This window comes from Pangasianodon hypophthalmus, chromosome 20 (genome assembly GCF_027358585.1).
Source record: "Pangasianodon hypophthalmus isolate fPanHyp1 chromosome 20, fPanHyp1.pri, whole genome shotgun sequence".
In the NCBI taxonomy this organism is placed as follows: domain Eukaryota; kingdom Metazoa; phylum Chordata; class Actinopteri; order Siluriformes; family Pangasiidae; genus Pangasianodon; species Pangasianodon hypophthalmus.
In genome coordinates, this window is record NC_069729.1 from 1,076,386 (window position 1) to 1,095,535 (window position 19,150).

At 44.4% G+C, this 19,150-nt stretch overlaps 1 protein-coding gene and 1 long non-coding RNA gene across 2 annotated transcripts in view; one reads left to right on the top strand and one right to left on the bottom strand.

Moving 5' to 3' along the window:
• Positions 1 to 19,150, bottom strand: part of LOC117599904 (uncharacterized) — a 95,947-nt gene that overhangs the window by 72,192 nt on the left and 4,605 nt on the right. The window lies entirely within an intron of this gene.
• LOC117599896 (myosin heavy chain, fast skeletal muscle) lies at positions 30 to 11,031 on the top strand. Its single transcript, XM_034314216.2, has 39 exons — positions 30 to 242; positions 394 to 537; positions 621 to 777; positions 892 to 919; positions 1,152 to 1,263; positions 1,346 to 1,438; positions 1,545 to 1,608; positions 1,859 to 1,957; positions 2,115 to 2,218; positions 2,302 to 2,440; positions 2,524 to 2,642; positions 2,730 to 2,879; positions 2,967 to 3,137; positions 3,241 to 3,547; positions 3,712 to 3,779; positions 4,285 to 4,372; positions 4,612 to 4,729; positions 4,830 to 4,953; positions 5,259 to 5,395; positions 5,483 to 5,738; positions 5,820 to 6,062; positions 6,370 to 6,546; positions 6,645 to 6,790; positions 6,881 to 6,971; positions 7,054 to 7,443; positions 7,623 to 7,749; positions 7,830 to 7,948; positions 8,039 to 8,235; positions 8,341 to 8,524; positions 8,613 to 8,778; positions 8,890 to 9,014; positions 9,098 to 9,406; positions 9,483 to 9,686; positions 9,775 to 9,900; positions 9,989 to 10,159; positions 10,263 to 10,367; positions 10,446 to 10,541; positions 10,668 to 10,799; positions 10,909 to 11,031. The coding sequence occupies exons 1-39, from the start codon at positions 42 to 44 to the stop codon at positions 10,927 to 10,929; spliced, it is 5,808 nt and encodes a 1,935-aa protein (XP_034170107.1). The 5' UTR covers positions 30 to 41; the 3' UTR covers positions 10,930 to 11,031.

Here is a 19,150-nt window from a genome sequence, read left to right on the forward strand (position 1 = left end):
TGAATTAGAAGTATGGTTTGATTCCCCAGAAACTTGCCACCATGGGGGATGGAGAAATGGAGTGTTTCGGCAAGGCGGCCATCTACCTCCGGAAGCCGGAAAGGGAGAGGATTGAGGCTCAGAACAGACCTTTTGATGCCAAAACTGCAGTATATGTGACCGATGCCGCTGAAATGTACGTCAAAGGTACACTGAAGAGTAAAGAAGGTGGCAAAGCCACTGTCGAGACTCTGGATGGAAAAGTAAGTGACAAGTATCAGACTGAATTAACCCTTTAATTCAACTATGCATGGCTATGTAGAGTATTTAAGCTCACAGAGGGTGAATGAGTCTATAATTATGCTAGAACAAAGTGTGCTGTTCTGCAATATATCATATACTTTCATTCCACAGAGTGTCACAGTCAAGGAAGATGAAGTCCATCCTATGAATCCTCCAAAGTTTGACAAAATTGAAGACATGGCCATGATGACCCACCTCAATGAACCTGCTGTGCTGTTTAACCTCAAAGAGCGTTACGCAGCATGGATGATCTATGTAAGAATCACTCAACTATAAAAAGAAACACAAGAGAGTATGCTGACACAAATCAATGAAAATTTAATTTGACTCTCCTTCAGACCTACTCAGGGTTGTTCTGCGTCACTGTGAACCCCTACAAGTGGCTCCCAGTGTACGACGCAGTAGTTGTGGCTGGGTACAGAGGCAAAAAGAGGATTGAAGCCCCACCTCACATCTTCTCCATCTCTGATAACGCCTATCAGTTCATGCTCACTGGTATGATATTGTCCAACCACTTTAACTAAATAAAAGATGTTGGTAGGTTTACTTTCAAAAATGATCTATTAAATGGGTACATAAATGATGCAACAATTCTCTTTATCCTTTTAGATCGCGAAAACCAGTCTGTCCTGATTACGTAAGTTCAAACTTACCCTGGTGTTCCTTAGTTACAAACTTGCAAATAAAGTACATGGTAGTCCTAATTATTTAAAAGGTACTATAGCTCATATTTGAAAGAAGTTCTATTTTACTTTGCCCTTCGCTTTTACTTTTACATGAAATTCACCTTTTTTCTGTACAATTTGGAAGTGCTGAGGCACTTTTTGTTTTCTAAAGTACGGACCATTGCTTTCTCATTTTACCCCCAGTGGAGAATCTGGTGCAGGAAAGACTGTGAACACAAAACGTGTCATTCAGTACTTTGCGATGGTTGGCATGTCTTCAGGGAAGAAGGCAGAGCCTACACCTGGCAAAATGCAGGTAAGTGAATTGTTTTACTACATGCAGCATCTATTAGCGTATCTGTCAGGTTTCGGTTATAAACATCTGCTACTGTTGCTAGGGGTCACTGGAAGACCAAATTGTTGCAGCCAACCCCCTGCTGGAAGCTTACGGTAATGCCAAGACCGTGAGGAATGACAACTCCTCTCGTTTTGTAAGTATACACATAAGCTCTTGTAACCTTTCTTAAGACACAATAAGCCTGAATTAAAAACATATAAAAGTACATTGCTGTAATCTGCAATGCTTTTAACTTTTAGGGTAAATTCATCAGAATTCATTTTGGGCAAACTGGCAAGCTGGCCTCAGCTGATATTGAAACCTGTAAGTTTTTGTCATTAATTCTTGTATGCAGCTGCATGAATTCCTTGTGTCAGTTGGTTGATGTGCACACTCCTATAAGCATGACTAAACATTTGTGAAGAAATCTGCACTGGAATCAAACGACCAAGATTATCCACACACCTGTACAGAACAACTGAAACTTACGTTATATCGTGCATTTGAAATAAACCCATTAAAAACATCTTTCTGCAAATAGAATACTGAATGCATTATTAAAAAAAATTAACAGATCTGCTGGAAAAGTCAAGAGTCACTTTCCAGCTGTCTGCTGAGAGAAGCTACCACATTTTCTACCAGCTCATGACTGGACACAAGCCAGAGCTGCTTGGTAAGGAAACTTCAAATTCATAATACTACTGGGTCTTTTTACATTAGCTACAATATTCAGCAGGTCAACTAATGAATGAATGAATGACAAAAGAAAGAACTAACAAAAAACAAATTAATTAATTAAAATTTTTTGATTAAATATTTGTCCAACACAGAGGCACTGCTCATCACCACCAACCCCTATGACTACCCTATGATCAGCCAGGGTGAAATCACAGTCAAGAGCATCAACGATGTGGAGGAGTTTATTGCCACAGATGTAAGCAGAATTTTTAAAACCTTTTAAGGAATTAAAAAATGTAACTTGTTCTAAATTTGTCCCTCTACTACTTTCCACCATAGACGGCCATCGACATCCTCGGCTTCACCGCTGATGAGAAAATTAACATCTACAAGCTGACCGGTGCTGTGATGCATCATGGCAACATGAAGTTCAAGCAGAAGCAGAGGGAGGAGCAGGCTGAGCCTGATGGCACTGAGGGTACATTTAAAAAACATTCACAAGATTTATTTAGAACAAGTAACCTGAATTTTTAATGACTAACATGGCTTTCTTGAATTCAGTGGCCGATAAAATCGCCTACCTTCTGGGCCTGAACTCAGCTGACATGCTGAAAGCTTTGTGCTACCCCAGAGTCAAGGTCGGAAACGAGTTTGTGACCAAAGGCCAGACTGTACCTCAGGTAATGTCTCATTATTTACTGTCAGAAGACAGAATTAAAGTTCGCCTTATCCCCAAATGACTAAAACTCAATGTATAATATTTTCAGGTGAACAACTCTGTCATGGCCCTTTGCAAGTCCATCTATGAGAAAATGTTCTTGTGGATGGTCATCCGTATCAATGAGATGTTGGACACAAAGCAACAAAGACAGTTCTTCATTGGTGTGCTGGACATCGCTGGATTTGAGATCTTTGATGTAAGTAATTGTTTTTCGGTATGATGGGAGTTCTGTTGGTTTTTACAATACTTTGGCAATGTCTAATATATTAATCTACTGTAACAGTTCAACAGCTTGGAGCAGCTCTGCATTAACTTCACAAATGAGAAACTGCAACAGTTTTTCAACCACCACATGTTCGTGCTGGAACAAGAGGAGTACAAGAAAGAAGGTATTGAGTGGGAGTTCATTGACTTTGGTATGGACTTGGCTACCTGCATTGAGCTTATTGAGAAGGTAAGTTATTATGGGGTCAGTAATACCATCAACGTTATCAACAAAATAAGATTTTCAACAATAATACAGCAGTGATCACTCATGAAAAATCTGTCACCAACAGCCAATGGGCATCTTCTCCATCCTTGAAGAGGAGTGCATGTTCCCCAAGGCTACAGACATGACCTTCAAGAACAAGCTTCATGACCAGCATCTTGGAAAATGTGCCTGCTTCCAGAAGCCAAAGCCTGCCAAAGGCAAAGCTGAGGCTCACTTCTCCCTGGTGCACTACGCCGGCACTGTGGACTACAACATTAGTGGATGGTTGGACAAGAACAAGGACCCACTGAACGACTCTGTTGTGCAGCTGTACCAGAAGGCAGCAAATAAACTGTTGTCCCACCTTTATTTAGCCCATGCCTCTGCTGAGGGTAAGCTTAACATTGATCAGGTTAATAACTCTCATTATACAAGCACAGATTAAGCTGATAATCAGACTTTTTACATTCAGTAATTAAGATGCTTCTGGACTGTGAAAGGAAGAGTATAGTAGGATAAGAGAAACAATAACTGACTAATTTTTATTTGTCAACAGCTGAAAGTGGTGGAAAGAAAGGCAAGAAGAAGGGTGGTTCCTTCCAGACTGTCTCTGCTCTGTTCAGGGTGAGACCAGTTTAACAGAAACTATGTTAACATGCAAAGGTTAAATGAATGCATTCCACTTGAAGAGTCCACATTTTACATATATACTCATCTGTCAAAGCTGCCATAAGAGATGTAAGAGTCCTGTCAGAGTGTAACCAACATCAGTTTCACATCATACCAGAGTTTACAATTCCTTTGCTTGTGTATTTAGGAAGGCCTCATTATTCTGCTTCAAAAATATTATTTGGATTCCCATCTGAACTCCGTCCATCCTCACAATTCATTTTGACGTTTTAAAATCTGTAACGTGTAATTTTATAATTGTTTCCCAACCATGTGTTTTGCATCCACCATATAGTTCAGCATTCTTGCACAGAATTTATGCAAAGATTAAAATGACTGAATGTATACTGGTTTACTCTATTACAGTTTAGGTGTCAACAGGCTATTGTTATTATTATTATTATTATGATTGCTGTTGTTGTTGTAGTTGTTGCTAAACTGCTAACTGCAATACTCACAGGAGAACTTGGGCAAGCTGATGACCAACTTGAGGAGCACCCACCCTCACTTTGTGCGTTGCTTGATTCCAAATGAGTCCAAGACTCCAGGTGGGTGGTGTTCTTATTTTCCAAGATTTTTATTAATAAAACACAAAAAAAAAAATATGTGAATGTCCCTGACTGTAAGACTTTGTGCGTTGCTTGATTCCAAATGAGTCCAAGACTCCAGGTGGGTGGTGTTCTTATTTTCCAAGATTTTTATTAATAAAACACAAAAAAAAAATATGTGAATGTCCCTGACTGTAAGACTTGATACTAATATTATACCGTTACACTGGAAACCCTAGGTCTGATGGAGAACTACCTGGTCATCCACCAGTTGAGGTGTAATGGTGTGCTGGAGGGTATCAGAATCTGCAGAAAGGGATTCCCCAGCAGAATCCTCTATGGTGACTTCAAGCAGAGGTCATTTATTTAGTCACGGCATTTCAACATTTGTGATATTTTTTAAAGGATTAAGAATTAATTGATTTATTACCTATACAATTTAACTATTTGAAAACAGGTATAAAGTCTTGAATGCCAGTGTCATCCCAGAAGGCCAATTCATTGACAACAAGAAAGCTTCAGAGAAACTCTTGGGCTCTATTGATGTCGACCACACCCAGTATAAGTTTGGACACACCAAGGTACCCATGAAATCTGACTTCTAAGAACAGAGTATAATACAGTATAAAACACACATGAAGGACAAACAGTGACTTAAGATTGTTTGTCCTTCAGACAGGATTTTCACAGGATGATATCTAATTTTCAACCTAGTTGTAGAACTTTACCGGAAATTTGAGTGAACAAGTTTTGATGCATGATCTGAAATAATTGTTTACAATAATTTAATAATATTGAATAAAATAAATGAATTAAAAAATGTAAATATCCAGTAAACATGATGTAGTTTGATGTAGTTTTATAGTTCTATATCTAATCTTGGTAGGTGTTCTTCAAAGCCGGTCTGCTGGGTACCCTTGAGGAGATGCGAGATGAAAAGCTAGCAAATCTGGTGACCATGACTCAGGCTTTGTGCCGTGGCTACCTCATGCGGAGGGAGTTTGTCAAAATGATGGAGAGGAGGTATATTCAATTTTGTTAAAAAGGAAAAAATACAAATACCACATGCAATTTAATTTCACTGTAAATTGAGCTGAACTCAAATTCCAGGGAATCCATCTATTCCATCCAATATAACATCCGCTCATTCATGAATGTGAAACACTGGCCATGGATGAAGCTGTACTTCAAGATCAAGCCTCTTCTCAAGAGTGCAGAGACAGAGAAGGAAATGGCTGCCATGAAGGAGAACTTTGAGAAAATGAAGGAGGACTTGGCAAAGGCACTGGCCAGAAAGAAAGAGCTTGAGGAGAAGATGGTGTCTCTGCTACAGGAGAAAAATGACCTGCAACTGCAAGTAACAGCTGTAAGTATTTCAAGTCTTGTTAGTATGTCTCTGTAGAATAGAAAAAATAAAATCATAATAATAAGCTATCTGATTCAACAGGAAACAGAAAACCTTGCTGATGCCGAGGAAAGGTGTGAGGGGCTCATCAAGAGCAAGATCCAGCTTGAAGCTAAACTCAAAGAGTCAAATGAAAGACTGGAGGATGAGGAGGAAATAAATGCTGAGCTGACTGCAAAGAAGAGGAAACTGGAGGATGAGTGCTCTGAGCTGAAGAAGGACATTGATGATTTGGAGCTCACCTTGGCCAAAGTGGAAAAGGAGAAACATGCCACTGAGAACAAGGTGTGTGTGTGTTGCAATGCACTGTAATTTAACAGGTGCTATACTCCATACTTGTGTGGACTCAGTGACTAAAATCCAGACTGTGACTATGGTTAAATCTTTCACACTCCACTGTTGTGGATCGGAGTGGTATTACCAAGTGAAGGGGTAGTAACTGAGATTTAAAATATACCTACTAGAGGTACTAGAGTGCGTATCTTCCATGCTAAATGTGCAGGTAAAGGTATATCCTATTACTCACAAAAACAAAACAAAAGGTACCAGGTATTTACCTAGAAATACACTGATCTGAAATTCTTTTGCACAGGTCAAGAACCTCACCGAGGAGATGGCATCTCTAGATGAGAGCATTGCCAAGCTCACTAAGGAGAAGAAAGCCCTCCAAGAGGCACACCAGCAGACTCTGGATGATCTCCAGGCAGAGGAAGACAAAGTCAATACTCTGACCAAATCAAAGACCAAGCTTGAGCAACAAGTCGATGATGTAAATATTTGTACAATATTTAAATTATTATTTAATATTTAAAAGGTTTAGCAGTCATCATAGTCAGGAGTATTGATATGGTTTTCTATAAAATATAGCTTGAAGGTTCGCTAGAACAAGAGAAGAAGCTGCGTATGGACCTTGAGAGAGCCAAGAGAAAGCTTGAGGGCGACTTGAAACTGGCCCAAGAGTCCATAATGGACCTGGAGAACGACAAGCAGCAGTCTGATGAGAAGATCAAAAAGTATACAACAACTCATGATACAAATAAAAAAAATCAAACTGCACTGAAATCTTTAAAAATGTAATTGCATCTGTCATTTTTGCCACATAGGAAGGACTTTGAAATAAGCCAGCTACTGAGCAAGATAGAAGATGAACAGTCTCTGGGTGCCCAGCTTCAGAAGAAGATTAAAGAACTCCAGGTAGTACTTCTGTGAGAAACAATAAAAATTGGGATTGTCCTGTAAAATTAGAATGTCTAAGGTATGAAAATCGAACTTTCAGGCTCGCATTGAAGAGCTGGAGGAAGAAATTGAGGCTGAGCGTGCAGCTCGTGCTAAAGTTGAGAAGCAGAGAGCTGATCTCTCCAGGGAACTTGAGGAGATCAGTGAGAGGCTAGAGGAGGCTGGTGGTGCCACTGCTGCTCAGATCGAGATGAACAAGAAGCGTGAGGCCGAGTTCCAGAAACTGCGTCGTGATCTGGAAGAGTCCACTCTGCAGCACGAAGCCACGGCTGCTGCCCTCCGCAAGAAACAAGCTGACAGTGTTGCTGAGCTTGGAGAGCAGATCGACAACCTTCAGCGTGTCAAACAGAAGCTGGAGAAGGAAAAGAGCGAATATAAAATGGAGATAGATGACCTCTCCAGTAACATGGAGGCTGTGGCAAAATCAAAGGTATTTGACATCAAGACATAATCAACACTGTTAAATTAATTTAAAACCTGAAGTGTCTTAAGGTTTGAATCAAATAAAATTCAGATTAAAGAAATTTTAGTCAGTATACTCACATACAGAAAGAGCATATTTTGCTTCATTCAAATATCTGCATTATATGCATGTGGTTCTTTTCCCAGGCTAACCTAGAAAAGATGTGCCGCACCCTAGAGGACCAGCTGGGTGAACTCAAAGCTAAGAGTGATGAACATGTTCGTCAACTGAATGACATCAGCACACAAAAAGCACGCCTTCAGACTGAGAATGGTAAATTAATTCAGACTAAACCAGAAAATTATGCAATCACATGATCAATTCTGGTAACGTAATTTACAATTACATTTAAGGTGAATTTAGCCGTCAGCTAGAGGAGAAGGAAGCACTTGTTTCTCAGCTGACCAGGGGAAAACAAGCTTACACACAGCAAATTGAGGAACTCAAGAGGCAAATCGAGGAGGAAGTCAAGGTAGAACAGACAGTTTGATGCAAATTTTGCATTATGCAAATAACACCCCAGTAAGAACATATTAATAAGAATAGATTTAACTAATTCTAGGCCAAGAACGCCCTGGCTCATTCTGTCCAATCAGCTCGTCATGACTGCGATCTGCTCAGAGAGCAGTTTGAGGAAGAGCAGGAGGCCAAGGCTGAGCTTCAGCGTGCAATGTCCAAGGCCAACAGTGAGGTGGCTCAGTGGAGAACCAAATATGAGACTGATGCCATTCAGCGTACAGAGGAGCTTGAGGAGGCCAAGTAAATGGAATTACAAGACCGAAAAAACCCTATATAAATATTATAATATATAAAGAATGTTAACATAACCAAACATAAACTAAAGATCGTACATTCTTTTCACAGAAAAAAGCTTGCTCAGCGTCTACAAGACGCAGAGGAATCCATTGAAGCTGTGAACTCCAAATGTGCTTCTCTGGAGAAGACCAAGCAGAGACTGCAGGGTGAAGTGGAGGACCTCATGATCGATGTTGAGAGAGCCAATTCCCTGGCTGCCAACCTTGACAAGAAACAGAGGAACTTTGATAAGGTCTAGCATCTGTCAACTGAAGGTGGTCTACTAGGCAATGTTGATTTGTAAAGTTAGAATAGAATGTAACTGTCCTCCCCATTTTCAGGTCTTGGCAGAATGGAAGCAGAAGTATGAGGAAGGCCAGGCTGAACTGGAGGGAGCTCAGAAAGAAGCTCGCTCTCTCAGCACTGAACTCTTTAAGATAAAGAACTCATATGAGGAAGCTCTGGACCATCTTGAGACCCTGAAGAGAGAGAACAAGAACCTGCAGCGTATGTTACTCAAATATAACTGCACTTGTTTTTTTCTTTAAAAAGTACACTAACTTACTGGAATTGAGCATCCAAAGAAACATATTCAACTGGATTTGTTTCTTTCCTCAGAGGAGATTTCTGACCTGACTGAACAGATTGGTGAGACTGGAAAGACCATCCATGAGCTGGAGAAGGCAAAGAAGACAGTGGAAACTGAGAAATCAGAAATTCAGACTGCTCTTGAGGAAGCTGAGGTAAGCCTGTATATAGACCGCCCATATGTAAAGACGAGAATCGTTTGACACCAAATTGCTTAATTTTCAACATACTTCTTTAGGGCACACTTGAGCATGAGGAATCTAAGATCCTTCGTATCCAGCTTGAGCTCAACCAGGTTAAGAGTGAGATTGACAGGAAAGTGGCTGAGAAGGATGAGGAGATGGAGCAGATTAAGAGAAGCAGCCAGAGGGTGATTGAGTCCATGCAGACCACTCTGGACTCTGAGGTCAGGAGCAGGAATGATGCTTTGAGGGTCAAGAAGAAGATGGAGGGAGACCTGAATGAGATGGAAATTCAGCTGAGCCATGCCAACCGCCAGGCTGCTGAGGCCCAGAAACAGCTCAGGAATGTCCAAGGACAGCTCAAGGTGCACCTCCAAACTTTCACTTCTATGGGTAAATATATCTTGAGGCATCAATTAACAATGATTCCTTTTACATCAGGATGCCCAAGTGCACCTTGACGAGGCTGTCAGAGGACAGGAAGACATGAAGGAGCAGGTGGCCATGGTGGAGCGCAGGAATAACCTGATGCTGGCAGAGATTGAGGAACTCAGAACTGCACTGGAGCAGACAGAGAGAGGACGCAAAGTGGCCGAACAGGAGCTGGTTGATGCCAGTGAGCGTGTGGCACTGCTGCACTCTCAGGTTAGCTGTGGCAGTGTGAAAAGTTGCTGTCCGTTTCACATTGCTTAGTAAATTATAATAATGGTTTTCATGTGTTTCATTAAAACAGAATACCAGTCTAATCAACACCAAGAAGAAGCTTGAGGCTGACCTGGTTCAAATACAAGGTGAGGTGGATGATACTGTCCAAGAGGCCAGAAACGCCGAAGAGAAGGCCAAGAAGGCCATCACAGATGTGAGTGTTCAAGAACATAGATTTTGCACCAATGTCCATTACAAATGCATGAAAAGCAAACCTGACACTTCCATGACTCATACACTAGGCTGCCATGATGGCAGAAGAACTGAAGAAGGAGCAGGACACCAGTGCTCACCTGGAGAGGATGAAGAAGAACCTTGAGGTTACAATCAAAGATCTGCAGCACCGTCTGGATGAGGCTGAGAGTCTTGCCATGAAGGGTGGAAAGAAGCAGCTCCAGAAACTGGAGGCTAGGGTACGTTGAACTCATTATACTGTGAAAAGAAATATACAATGCGTTTATTCATAAGATGCTTTGTTCTCTAACCCACAATCATAATATGAAATGTCTCTTCTAGGTGCGTGAGCTGGAATCTGAAGTTGAATCTGAGCAGAGACGTAGTGCTGAATCTGTTAAAGGTGTCCGCAAATATGAAAGACGAGTGAAAGAGCTCACCTATCAGGTATAACATGTACTTAGGTACATGTAGATTATGTAACTGCAAGCAAAATAAAATCTAAATTAAGGTTAATCTCTTCAGACTGAGGAGGACAAGAAGAATGTGATTAGACTGCAGGACCTTGTGGACAAACTGCAGCTGAAAGTGAAGACCTACAAGAGGCAGGCTGAGGAGGCTGTAAGTTTCCGAATGGATTGACTACACCCTACATTCGCTATGTCCAGTATATCAGTTTGCTTGCCTGAGTCCAAATATACTCTGTATTACCAGCACTAACTGTGATGATGTCCATCACTATCACAGGAGGAGCAAGCCAACACTCACCTGTCGAGGTACAGGAAAGTGCAGCATGAGATGGAAGAAGCTCAGGAGCGCGCTGACATCGCTGAGTCCCAGGTCAACAAGCTGAGAGCCAAGAGCAGAGAAGTTGGAAAGGTATGTACTATTTTATGAAATTTTATTTCAATTGTAGAATTTTTTTTTAAATAAAAACCTTGTACATATTTAAAATCCAACTTTTATAATAATGTATATAACTTTTTAGAGCAAAGATGTGGCTGAATGAAAGATGAAGACCAACATCACCGGGCACCAACAAGCAACCATATAATATGTTTCTTGTTAATGTCCATGCATAAACTAAATAAATAAATTTGCATCAAATATATTCAAGTCCTTGCATCTTGTTTACCTGGGAAAAGTCACTAAAGCACACAAATTCAGATAGATGTGAGTGATATACTTAATTATACTTTGTGCCATATTATTTTGTAACACACCATCATCTAGATACATGCACCATACACAATAAAAACTTTTAAAACAAGCAATGGTTGTGACTCAAACATGTTTCCTAATCATGAACACATGATAGCAGTATGATAATGACCTATAAGGCATGAACAGCAGCCTCTAGAACTGACTTATTTGTGTTCTAAAGTGTAGGCATTTGTTTATTCTTTCTACCCCCAGTGGAGAATCTGGTGCAGGAAAGACTGTGAACACCAAACATGCCAGGCCAATATTTTGGTTTGGGTACACACTGAAGACATTTGGGACTGAGATCAAATGATGAATGAGACAATAGATCAGAATTTCAGCTTTCATTTCCTTGATATTTACATCTTGATTTTGTATTAACATTTAGTATGAACACACTCATTTTTCAAGGGAACAAAAATATTGGAACATGTGACTGACAGGGGTTTCTTGTTGCCCAGGTGTGCCCTCTTAGAATGATTGTTTAAACAATTAATTGTTCAGAATGTTCTACTCTTGGTTTGAGCCCTGGGTTTCACCTGTGAAGACTGCACTTGTTGTTAAAAAGGATAAACCAACATTAAGACCAGAGAGCTGTCTATGGGAGAAAAGCAAGCCATTTTGAATCTGTGAAAAGAGGGAAAAGCATTGGGTATAACCAGTACAACTTTAAGGCCTCGTCCGAGGCGGATTGTGTAGGATCCATCAGCAGAGATGAAAACAGACTAATCCGAAACGGCAGGCAGAAAACACAATCAGGAAACTAGAGCAAAGTCTCAAAAACCAGGAAGTCAATCACAGAGAAAATACAATACCAAAATCGCAAGGCAAAGGCAGAAATCCAAAAAAACAAACCAGGGTCATACACATGAAGAAAACAATAAACAAGGCAAAAGAAAATGCTCAGTAATGTCCCGAAACCAATACTTCCCGTCCTTGTGTGGTGAACGCGCTGCTTAAATGTCCCTGAAAACCCCGGAAGTGTTTCTCAAGGGTGGCGTCAAAACTCAGGCGAGGGCTCCCTCTGGCGGGCAGGTGCCGGTGGTGACGTTACAGAGCCCCCCCCTCTAGGAACACCTCCTGGTGTTCTACGACGTGGACAGCCCCGGGGTCAAGGAGCGGGCCGATTGGGGTGGAGGCGATGGAAATCCTCTACTAAAGAGGGGTCCAGGATGTCATCCGCATTTACCCAGGAACGTTCCTCAGGTCCGTACCCCTCCCAGTCCACCAGATACTGTAACCGGTTACCATGGCGGCGAGAGTTGAGGAGCGAGCTCACCCTGTAGGCTGGGGCCCCGTCAATATCGAGCGGTGGCGGTGGATCATTCTCTGTGGTAGAATTGTCCAGGCGGGGGCGTGCTGGTTTGAGCAGGGACACGTGGAAGGTGGGGGAGATTCGATATGAGGCAGGGAGTTGCAGTTGGTAAGTCACCGGGTTCACTTGGCGGACGATGAGGAAGGGGCCAATGAATCGCGGGCTCAGCTTGCAGCAGGGTAGCCTCATTCTGAGATTTTGTGTCGATAACCAGACCCTTTGGCCCACCTGGAACCTGGGATGTGGGCGTCTGCGACGATCCGCCTGTATCCTTTGTCGTCGTATGGCTCATTGCAGGCGGACATGGGTGCTTTCCCAGACCTCCTGGCTGTGGCGGACCCAGTCATCTACGGCAGGAACGTCAGAAGGTTCTCCTGACCAGGGAAACAGAGGAGGTTGATACCCCAGAATACACTGGAATGGAGTGAGTCCTGTGGATGAGTGGATGAGGGAGTTTTGGGCATACTCTGCCCATGGGAGAAACTCACTCCAGCGCTGTTGTTCCCGACTGCAGTAGGAGCGGAGGTACCTGCCGATTTCCTTGTTTAAATGCTCGGTCTGTCCATTAGACTGTGGGTGGTATCCAGAACTGAGGCTTATGTTGACCCCTAAATGGGTGCAAAAGGCTCTCCAGACTCTGGATGTGAACTGCGGGCCCCGATCGGACATGATATCTTCAGGAAGGCCGTAGGTACGAAAAATGTGGTGAAATACTGTCGTCGCTGTTTCCATGGCTGTGGGTAGGGCTTTGAGAGGGACCAGTCGGCAGGCCTTAGAGAACCTGTCGATGGCAAGATGGTGCCGCAAGTGTGGCAGCCAGTCACAGTAGCTCTGCTTTCCTTTCTGCTTTTTTTGGTTTCTTATAATGTTTCTTGGCGTGTTTTTTGTATTTTTATGCACTTTATCAAACCCCTATGCAAAAAACACAACTAAGGAGTCCAAGCTGGCTACTTTTGCAGTATGCCTTGTACTCTTTTTTGGACTATTTGGAATTGCCTCAGGAGACCCCTTCAGTCACGGCTCCATTGTTTACACCCGGGATCAGCTGTTAGCTCTAAGTAGCGCCGGACTTCTCTACGGGCAGAAACCGGAGATTTCTTCAGAGATACGGAGAAGGAGAAGAGGCTGCAGAGCAGAACTGAGACGCAAGGAGAGGAAATGGAGGTATAAACCATGTTTACCATCTATTATCATGGGAAACATCCGCTCCCTCTCCAATAAGATGGATGAGCTAACGGCGCTAGCCTGGCTGCAGAGAGAATACCGGGAGTGCCGTCTTATGTTTTTTACTGAGACGTGGCTGAATGATCTCACATCGGACTCACTGGTAACTCTGGATGATTTTAAAACTGTACGGGCGGACAGGAAAGTTGCGGAGAGCGGTAAGAAGAAAGGAGGGGGCCTGGCGGTGTTTTTAAACGAGAAGTGGTGCAACCCAGCGCACATCAGTGTTAAGGAACAGCCCTGCACCAAGGACATTGAGTTACTCACTGTCAGCATTCGGCCATATTACCTTCCGAGTGAGTTTTCACACGTCATCACAATAAATGTGTACGTACCTCCTTCAGCCAATGCCACCACTGCGTGTGAGCTATTACACAGTCTTGTAACTCAGTTACAGACTCGCCACCGGCAGTCTCTCCTTCTCATCTCTGGTGACTTCGACCATGCCTGTCTATCTTCCACTCTTCCCACATTCACACAATACGTTCAATGCCACACCAGAGACAATAAAACACTAGACCTGCTGTATGCAAATGTAAAGGGCGCATACAGCTCCTTCCCCCTGCCCCCGCTGGGCCGTTCGGATCACAACCTCGTCCGTCTGCTTCCTGAATACACACCCAGGGTGAAGAGAGAACGACCACAGAAAAAGTCTGTGCAGATCTGGTCCGAGGAGGCCAGTGAGAGACTGAGAGACTGTTTCGATACTTCAGACTGGGAGACTCTGCAGATCTCATGGCGAGGACATTGATGGTCTCACCCACTGCAATACAGATGACATAAATTTCTGTGTGGAGAATACTGTACCATCCAGAAGGGTACGGTGTTTCTCTAATAACAAACCCTGGGTCACTCCTGAGCTCAAAGACCTGCTAAATGAGAAGAAAAGGGCTTTTGCTTCAGGGGACAAAGAGGAGCTTAAGAGAGTTCAGAAGGAACTCAAATACGGATGAGACGGTGTAAGGACAGCTACAGGAGGAAACTGGAGGAGCGGCTAACGCAGAACAATGTCCGTGATGTGTGGAGAGGACTGAAAAACATCTCAGGGCATGGTCAGTATGGCGGGAGAGGATCAGTAAATGGTGATCAGCTCTGGGCAAATGAGTTAAATCTGTTTTTTAACAGATTTGACTCTGTTCCCACTTCCTCTCCCACCCCCTCCCACCCCCCACCCCCAGACTGTCTTCACCTCCATCTCACTTACACCTAACTACACTTCCCCTCACTGCCCCCCCCCAGTCTTTCACAAGCTTTCACACCTGTACACTCATCTCAGTCTTCCCTCACCCCCCTCTCCTTCTCCTTAACAACGAATCAGGTGAGGTGTGAACTAAGGAAGATAAAGGCAAGGAAGGCTGCAGGGCCAGATGGAATCAGCCCCAGACTGCTCAGGGACTGTGCGGACCAGCTATGTGGGGTGGTCAGGTACATGTTTAATCTGAGCCTCAGCCTGGAGACGGTCCCAATCCTGTGGAAAACTTCCTGTGTGGTTCCAGTACCAAAGACTGCATACCCCAGGGAGCTGAACCACTTCAGACCTGTTGCCTTAACCTCCCACCTGATGAAGACCACTGAGAGGATCATCCTCTGTCACCTCCGTTCCTTAGTGAGCACAGTGCTCGGCCCACTGCAGTTTGCATATCGGCCTGGCATCGGTGTGGACGATGCAGTGATCTACCTGCTGCACCGGGCACTGACTCACCTGGAGACCACCGGGAGCACTGTGAGAGTCATATTCTTTGACTTCTCCAGTGCTTTCAACACGATACAGCCAGCACTGCTGCGTGGGAAACTGGAGCGGTCGGGGGTGGATGATCACCTGGCTGCATGTACAATTGACTACATAACCAACAGACCACAGTATGTACGGTTGCGTGACTGTGTGTCTGAGGTGGTAGGTCTGCAACACCGGGGCTCCACAGGGCATGGTACTCTCCCCGTTCCTTTTCTGCCACCTCCAAAAGTTCTCAGATGATACAGCCATTGTTGGATGTGTATCTGATGGGAATGAACAGGAATACAGGGATGTCATCAAGGACTTTGTTGACTGGTGTGAGTGTAACCACTTGCACTTGAACACCAGTATGATGGAGATGGTGATTGACTTCCAGAGAATGAGAACACCGCACCACATACCAGTTACCATCCAGGGCTTGGACATTGAGTTGGTGGATAGGTTCAAGTACCTAGGTGTCCACCTAAACAACAGACTGGACTGGCTGGATAACACTGATGCTCTGTACAAGAAGGGCCAGAGTCGCCTCCACCTGCTGAGGAGACTAGGGTCCTTTGGAGTGTGCAGGACATTGTTAAGGACATTTTACGACACTGTGGTGGCCTCCGCAATTCTGTACGCTGTAGTCTGCTGGGTGGGAGGCAGTGCAGAGCGGGACAGGAAGAGACTGAACAAGCTGGTTAGAAGAGCCAGCTCTGTCCTGCCCACTGGACTCTGTGGAGGTGGTGGGTGAGAGGAGGATGTTAGCCAAGCTGACATCTATTATGAACAACACCTCTCACCCCCTGTATGGGACTGTGGTGACCCTGTGTAGCTCTTTCAGCAGCAGACTGCTACACCCCTAGTGTAGGAAGGAGCGCTACTGCAGGTCATTCATTCCAGTGGCTGTCAGACTTTACAACACCGCATTACAGTAATGTTCAAATGTGCAATATTTTATAATTTTATTTCTTACAACACTGCATTACTGTGATATTCATCTGTGCAATATTTTTTATAAATTTTATATAATTTTATTTCTTTTATTATTCCTAAGTATGTTCCTAGGGTTCCTAAGGTGTATATGTAGTTATAGTTTTAACTTTTCTTTCTTCTTTCCTTTTCTTTCTTCCTGCACTTTAACTGTCTGTGAGCTGCTCTGATAAGTGAATTTCCCCACTGTGGGATCAATAAAGTTTATCTTATCTTATCTTATCTACCAGGATCTTGGTGTATCCTGCCGAACTAAGGAGATCGGTGACAAAATCTATGGCCATGTGAGACCATGGACGCCTGGGAATGGGCAGGGATTCTAACAAACCCATGGGGAGCTGGCGGCTGGTTCGAGACTGCGCACAGGTACTGCAGGTTCCCATGTACTTCTCTACATCTTGTGCCAGTGCGGGCCACCAAAATCGGTTGCAAATCAGGGCTGTGGTACGCCGGATACCGGGGTGGCCGGAGCTGGGCGCCTCGTACACCCATTGCATTACTCTCGGACGTAGGGAGGTAGGTACAAAGAGTTTCGTGGGTGGGCAGGCTGGTGGTGGGGGTTCGTTGACCTGGGCCCACTGGATCTCCTCCATGATGTCCCACCTGATCGGTGCGAGTACGGTGGTGGGTGGTAGTATCGGCTCTGGGCTGCTAGGCGTGTTTATGGGGTCGTGACGCCGGGATATCATTTAGCTGGTTGCAACCCAAAACACAAAAGCTCATCAGTCAAGCATGGCAGAAGTAGTGTCATGGGGCTGGGGCTTGCAGGGCTGCCTCTGGAAATGGTTCACTAACATTTTTTGTAGTATCTGTCATGTACTGGAGGCATAGACGGAAGCAATTGCAGGTAAGGCAGCTTTAATGAAAAAAAAAAAACAAATCCAAATCACCAATCAAGATCAAAGTCCAGAAACAGGCACAGGTCGGTAGATCAGCAAACATACTAAACTAGGAAAGACAGAAATCAGAAACAATAAAGGGGCTGTGTCAAAAACCAGGGAAAACAACAATAAACTAAGACTTGGTGTACGAGGACAAGCTGAGCACATACTTTGCAACCTGTATGTGACTGAGAGTCTCTATAGAGAGTGTCCTGTTTGTGTGTGTAATTGTGAACAGGTGTGCTCAATTAGAAGCTGGGTGACTGTGAATGAGGGAGCATGTGAGTGATCTGGGGAGTGTAGTCCGAAGAGGCCATGATGTCTGCTGGGAGTTGGAGTCCTTGATTTGTTGTGATATGACAGTCCCCCCTGAAGGGCTCACTCTGAGAGCAAAGTTCCTCCTGGGCCTCCCCTTAGGCCGTGGACCAGGACGCTCAGGATGGCTTGATGCCTCCAGTACAATCCAGCATTGTTCCTCTGGGCCGTAACCCTCTCACTCGACAAGGTACTCCAACGGGAGTTTAGAATAGATCTTACCAGCTAGGCTGGTTGGCCTTCAATATCCAGGGGATCAGGGGGTTATTGGGAGGAACGTCTGTGGCTAGAGGGCCAGGGACAACTGGTTTGAGTCAGGAGACATGAAAGGAAGGAGCTATGCGACTGTGACGAGGTAAGTCAAGCTTGTAGGTAACTTCATTTATCTGTCTCAGAGTCTTGAATAGGCCAGTTTACCTGGGGCTGAGCTTCTTACAGGTGTGGGGTTGTCTCAGGTCCCGGGTAGAGAGCCAGACCATGATCACCTGATTGGTAACGGGGATGTTCACTGCGACGTCAGTTAGCGTGTGCATTGTAGGTCCAGGCGATCCCCTCCAGGCATTGGTGAGTACTCTCCGAAACTTGTTCGCTTCGCTGGAACCGATTGTCCACAGCTGGCAAATCAGTGGAGTTAGGACACAGGAACAAGGGCGGCTGATAGCCTTATACACACTAGAATGGGGTGAGATGAGTGGCTGAGTGGCATAGGCAGTTTTGTACGCCTTGAAAGTGAAAGTGAAGTGACTTGTGGCCAAGTATGGTGACCCATACTAGGAATTTGTGCTCTGCATTTAACCCATCCAAGTGCACACACACAGTAGTGAACACACACACACACCGTGAACACACACCCGGAGCAGTGGGCAGCCTTTTTTGCTGCAGCGCCCGGGGAGGAGTTGGGGGTTCGGTGCCTTGCTCAAGGGTCTCACCTCAGTCGTGGTATTGAGGGTGGAAGAGAGCGCTGGTCAATCACTCCCCCCACCCACAATCCCTGCCGGACCTGAGACTCGAACCCACAACCCTTCTGCCCATGGTAGGAACTGGGACCAATCATCGGGGTTAGCTGCACAGAAGGTGCGGAGAAATCAGCTGACCTCTTGGTTTGCTCGCTCTACTTGGCCTTTTGCCTGTGGGTGGTAGCCCAAGATTAAATTTACAGTCACCGCCAGTTTCTCCATGAAGCTTGCCCACACCAACTGTGAACCCCAGTCGTTGACATTCTCCTCCGAAATACCACAATATCTGAATACACGGCTAAAGAGAAGTTCTGCTGTGGTAAAAGCAGATGAGATGGTGGGAAGTGGAACTAGATGTAGGGATTTGGAGAAGCGATCAATCACTACTAGGATCGCTGTTTTGCCTTGTGATTCTGGTAAGTCTGTGAGGAAATCTATGGCAATGTGTGACCAGGGCCATTGCGGTGTGGGTAGAGGGAGGAGTTTACCAGTTGGTAAAGTTTGGGGCACCTTTGCCTGAGCACATGTGGAGCATGAAGTCACTGCCTGATGCACATGTCCGAACGTATGTGTCCACCAGTACTTTTCATGCAGCAGATGGTACATTCGCTGGGTGTCTGGGTGGCCAG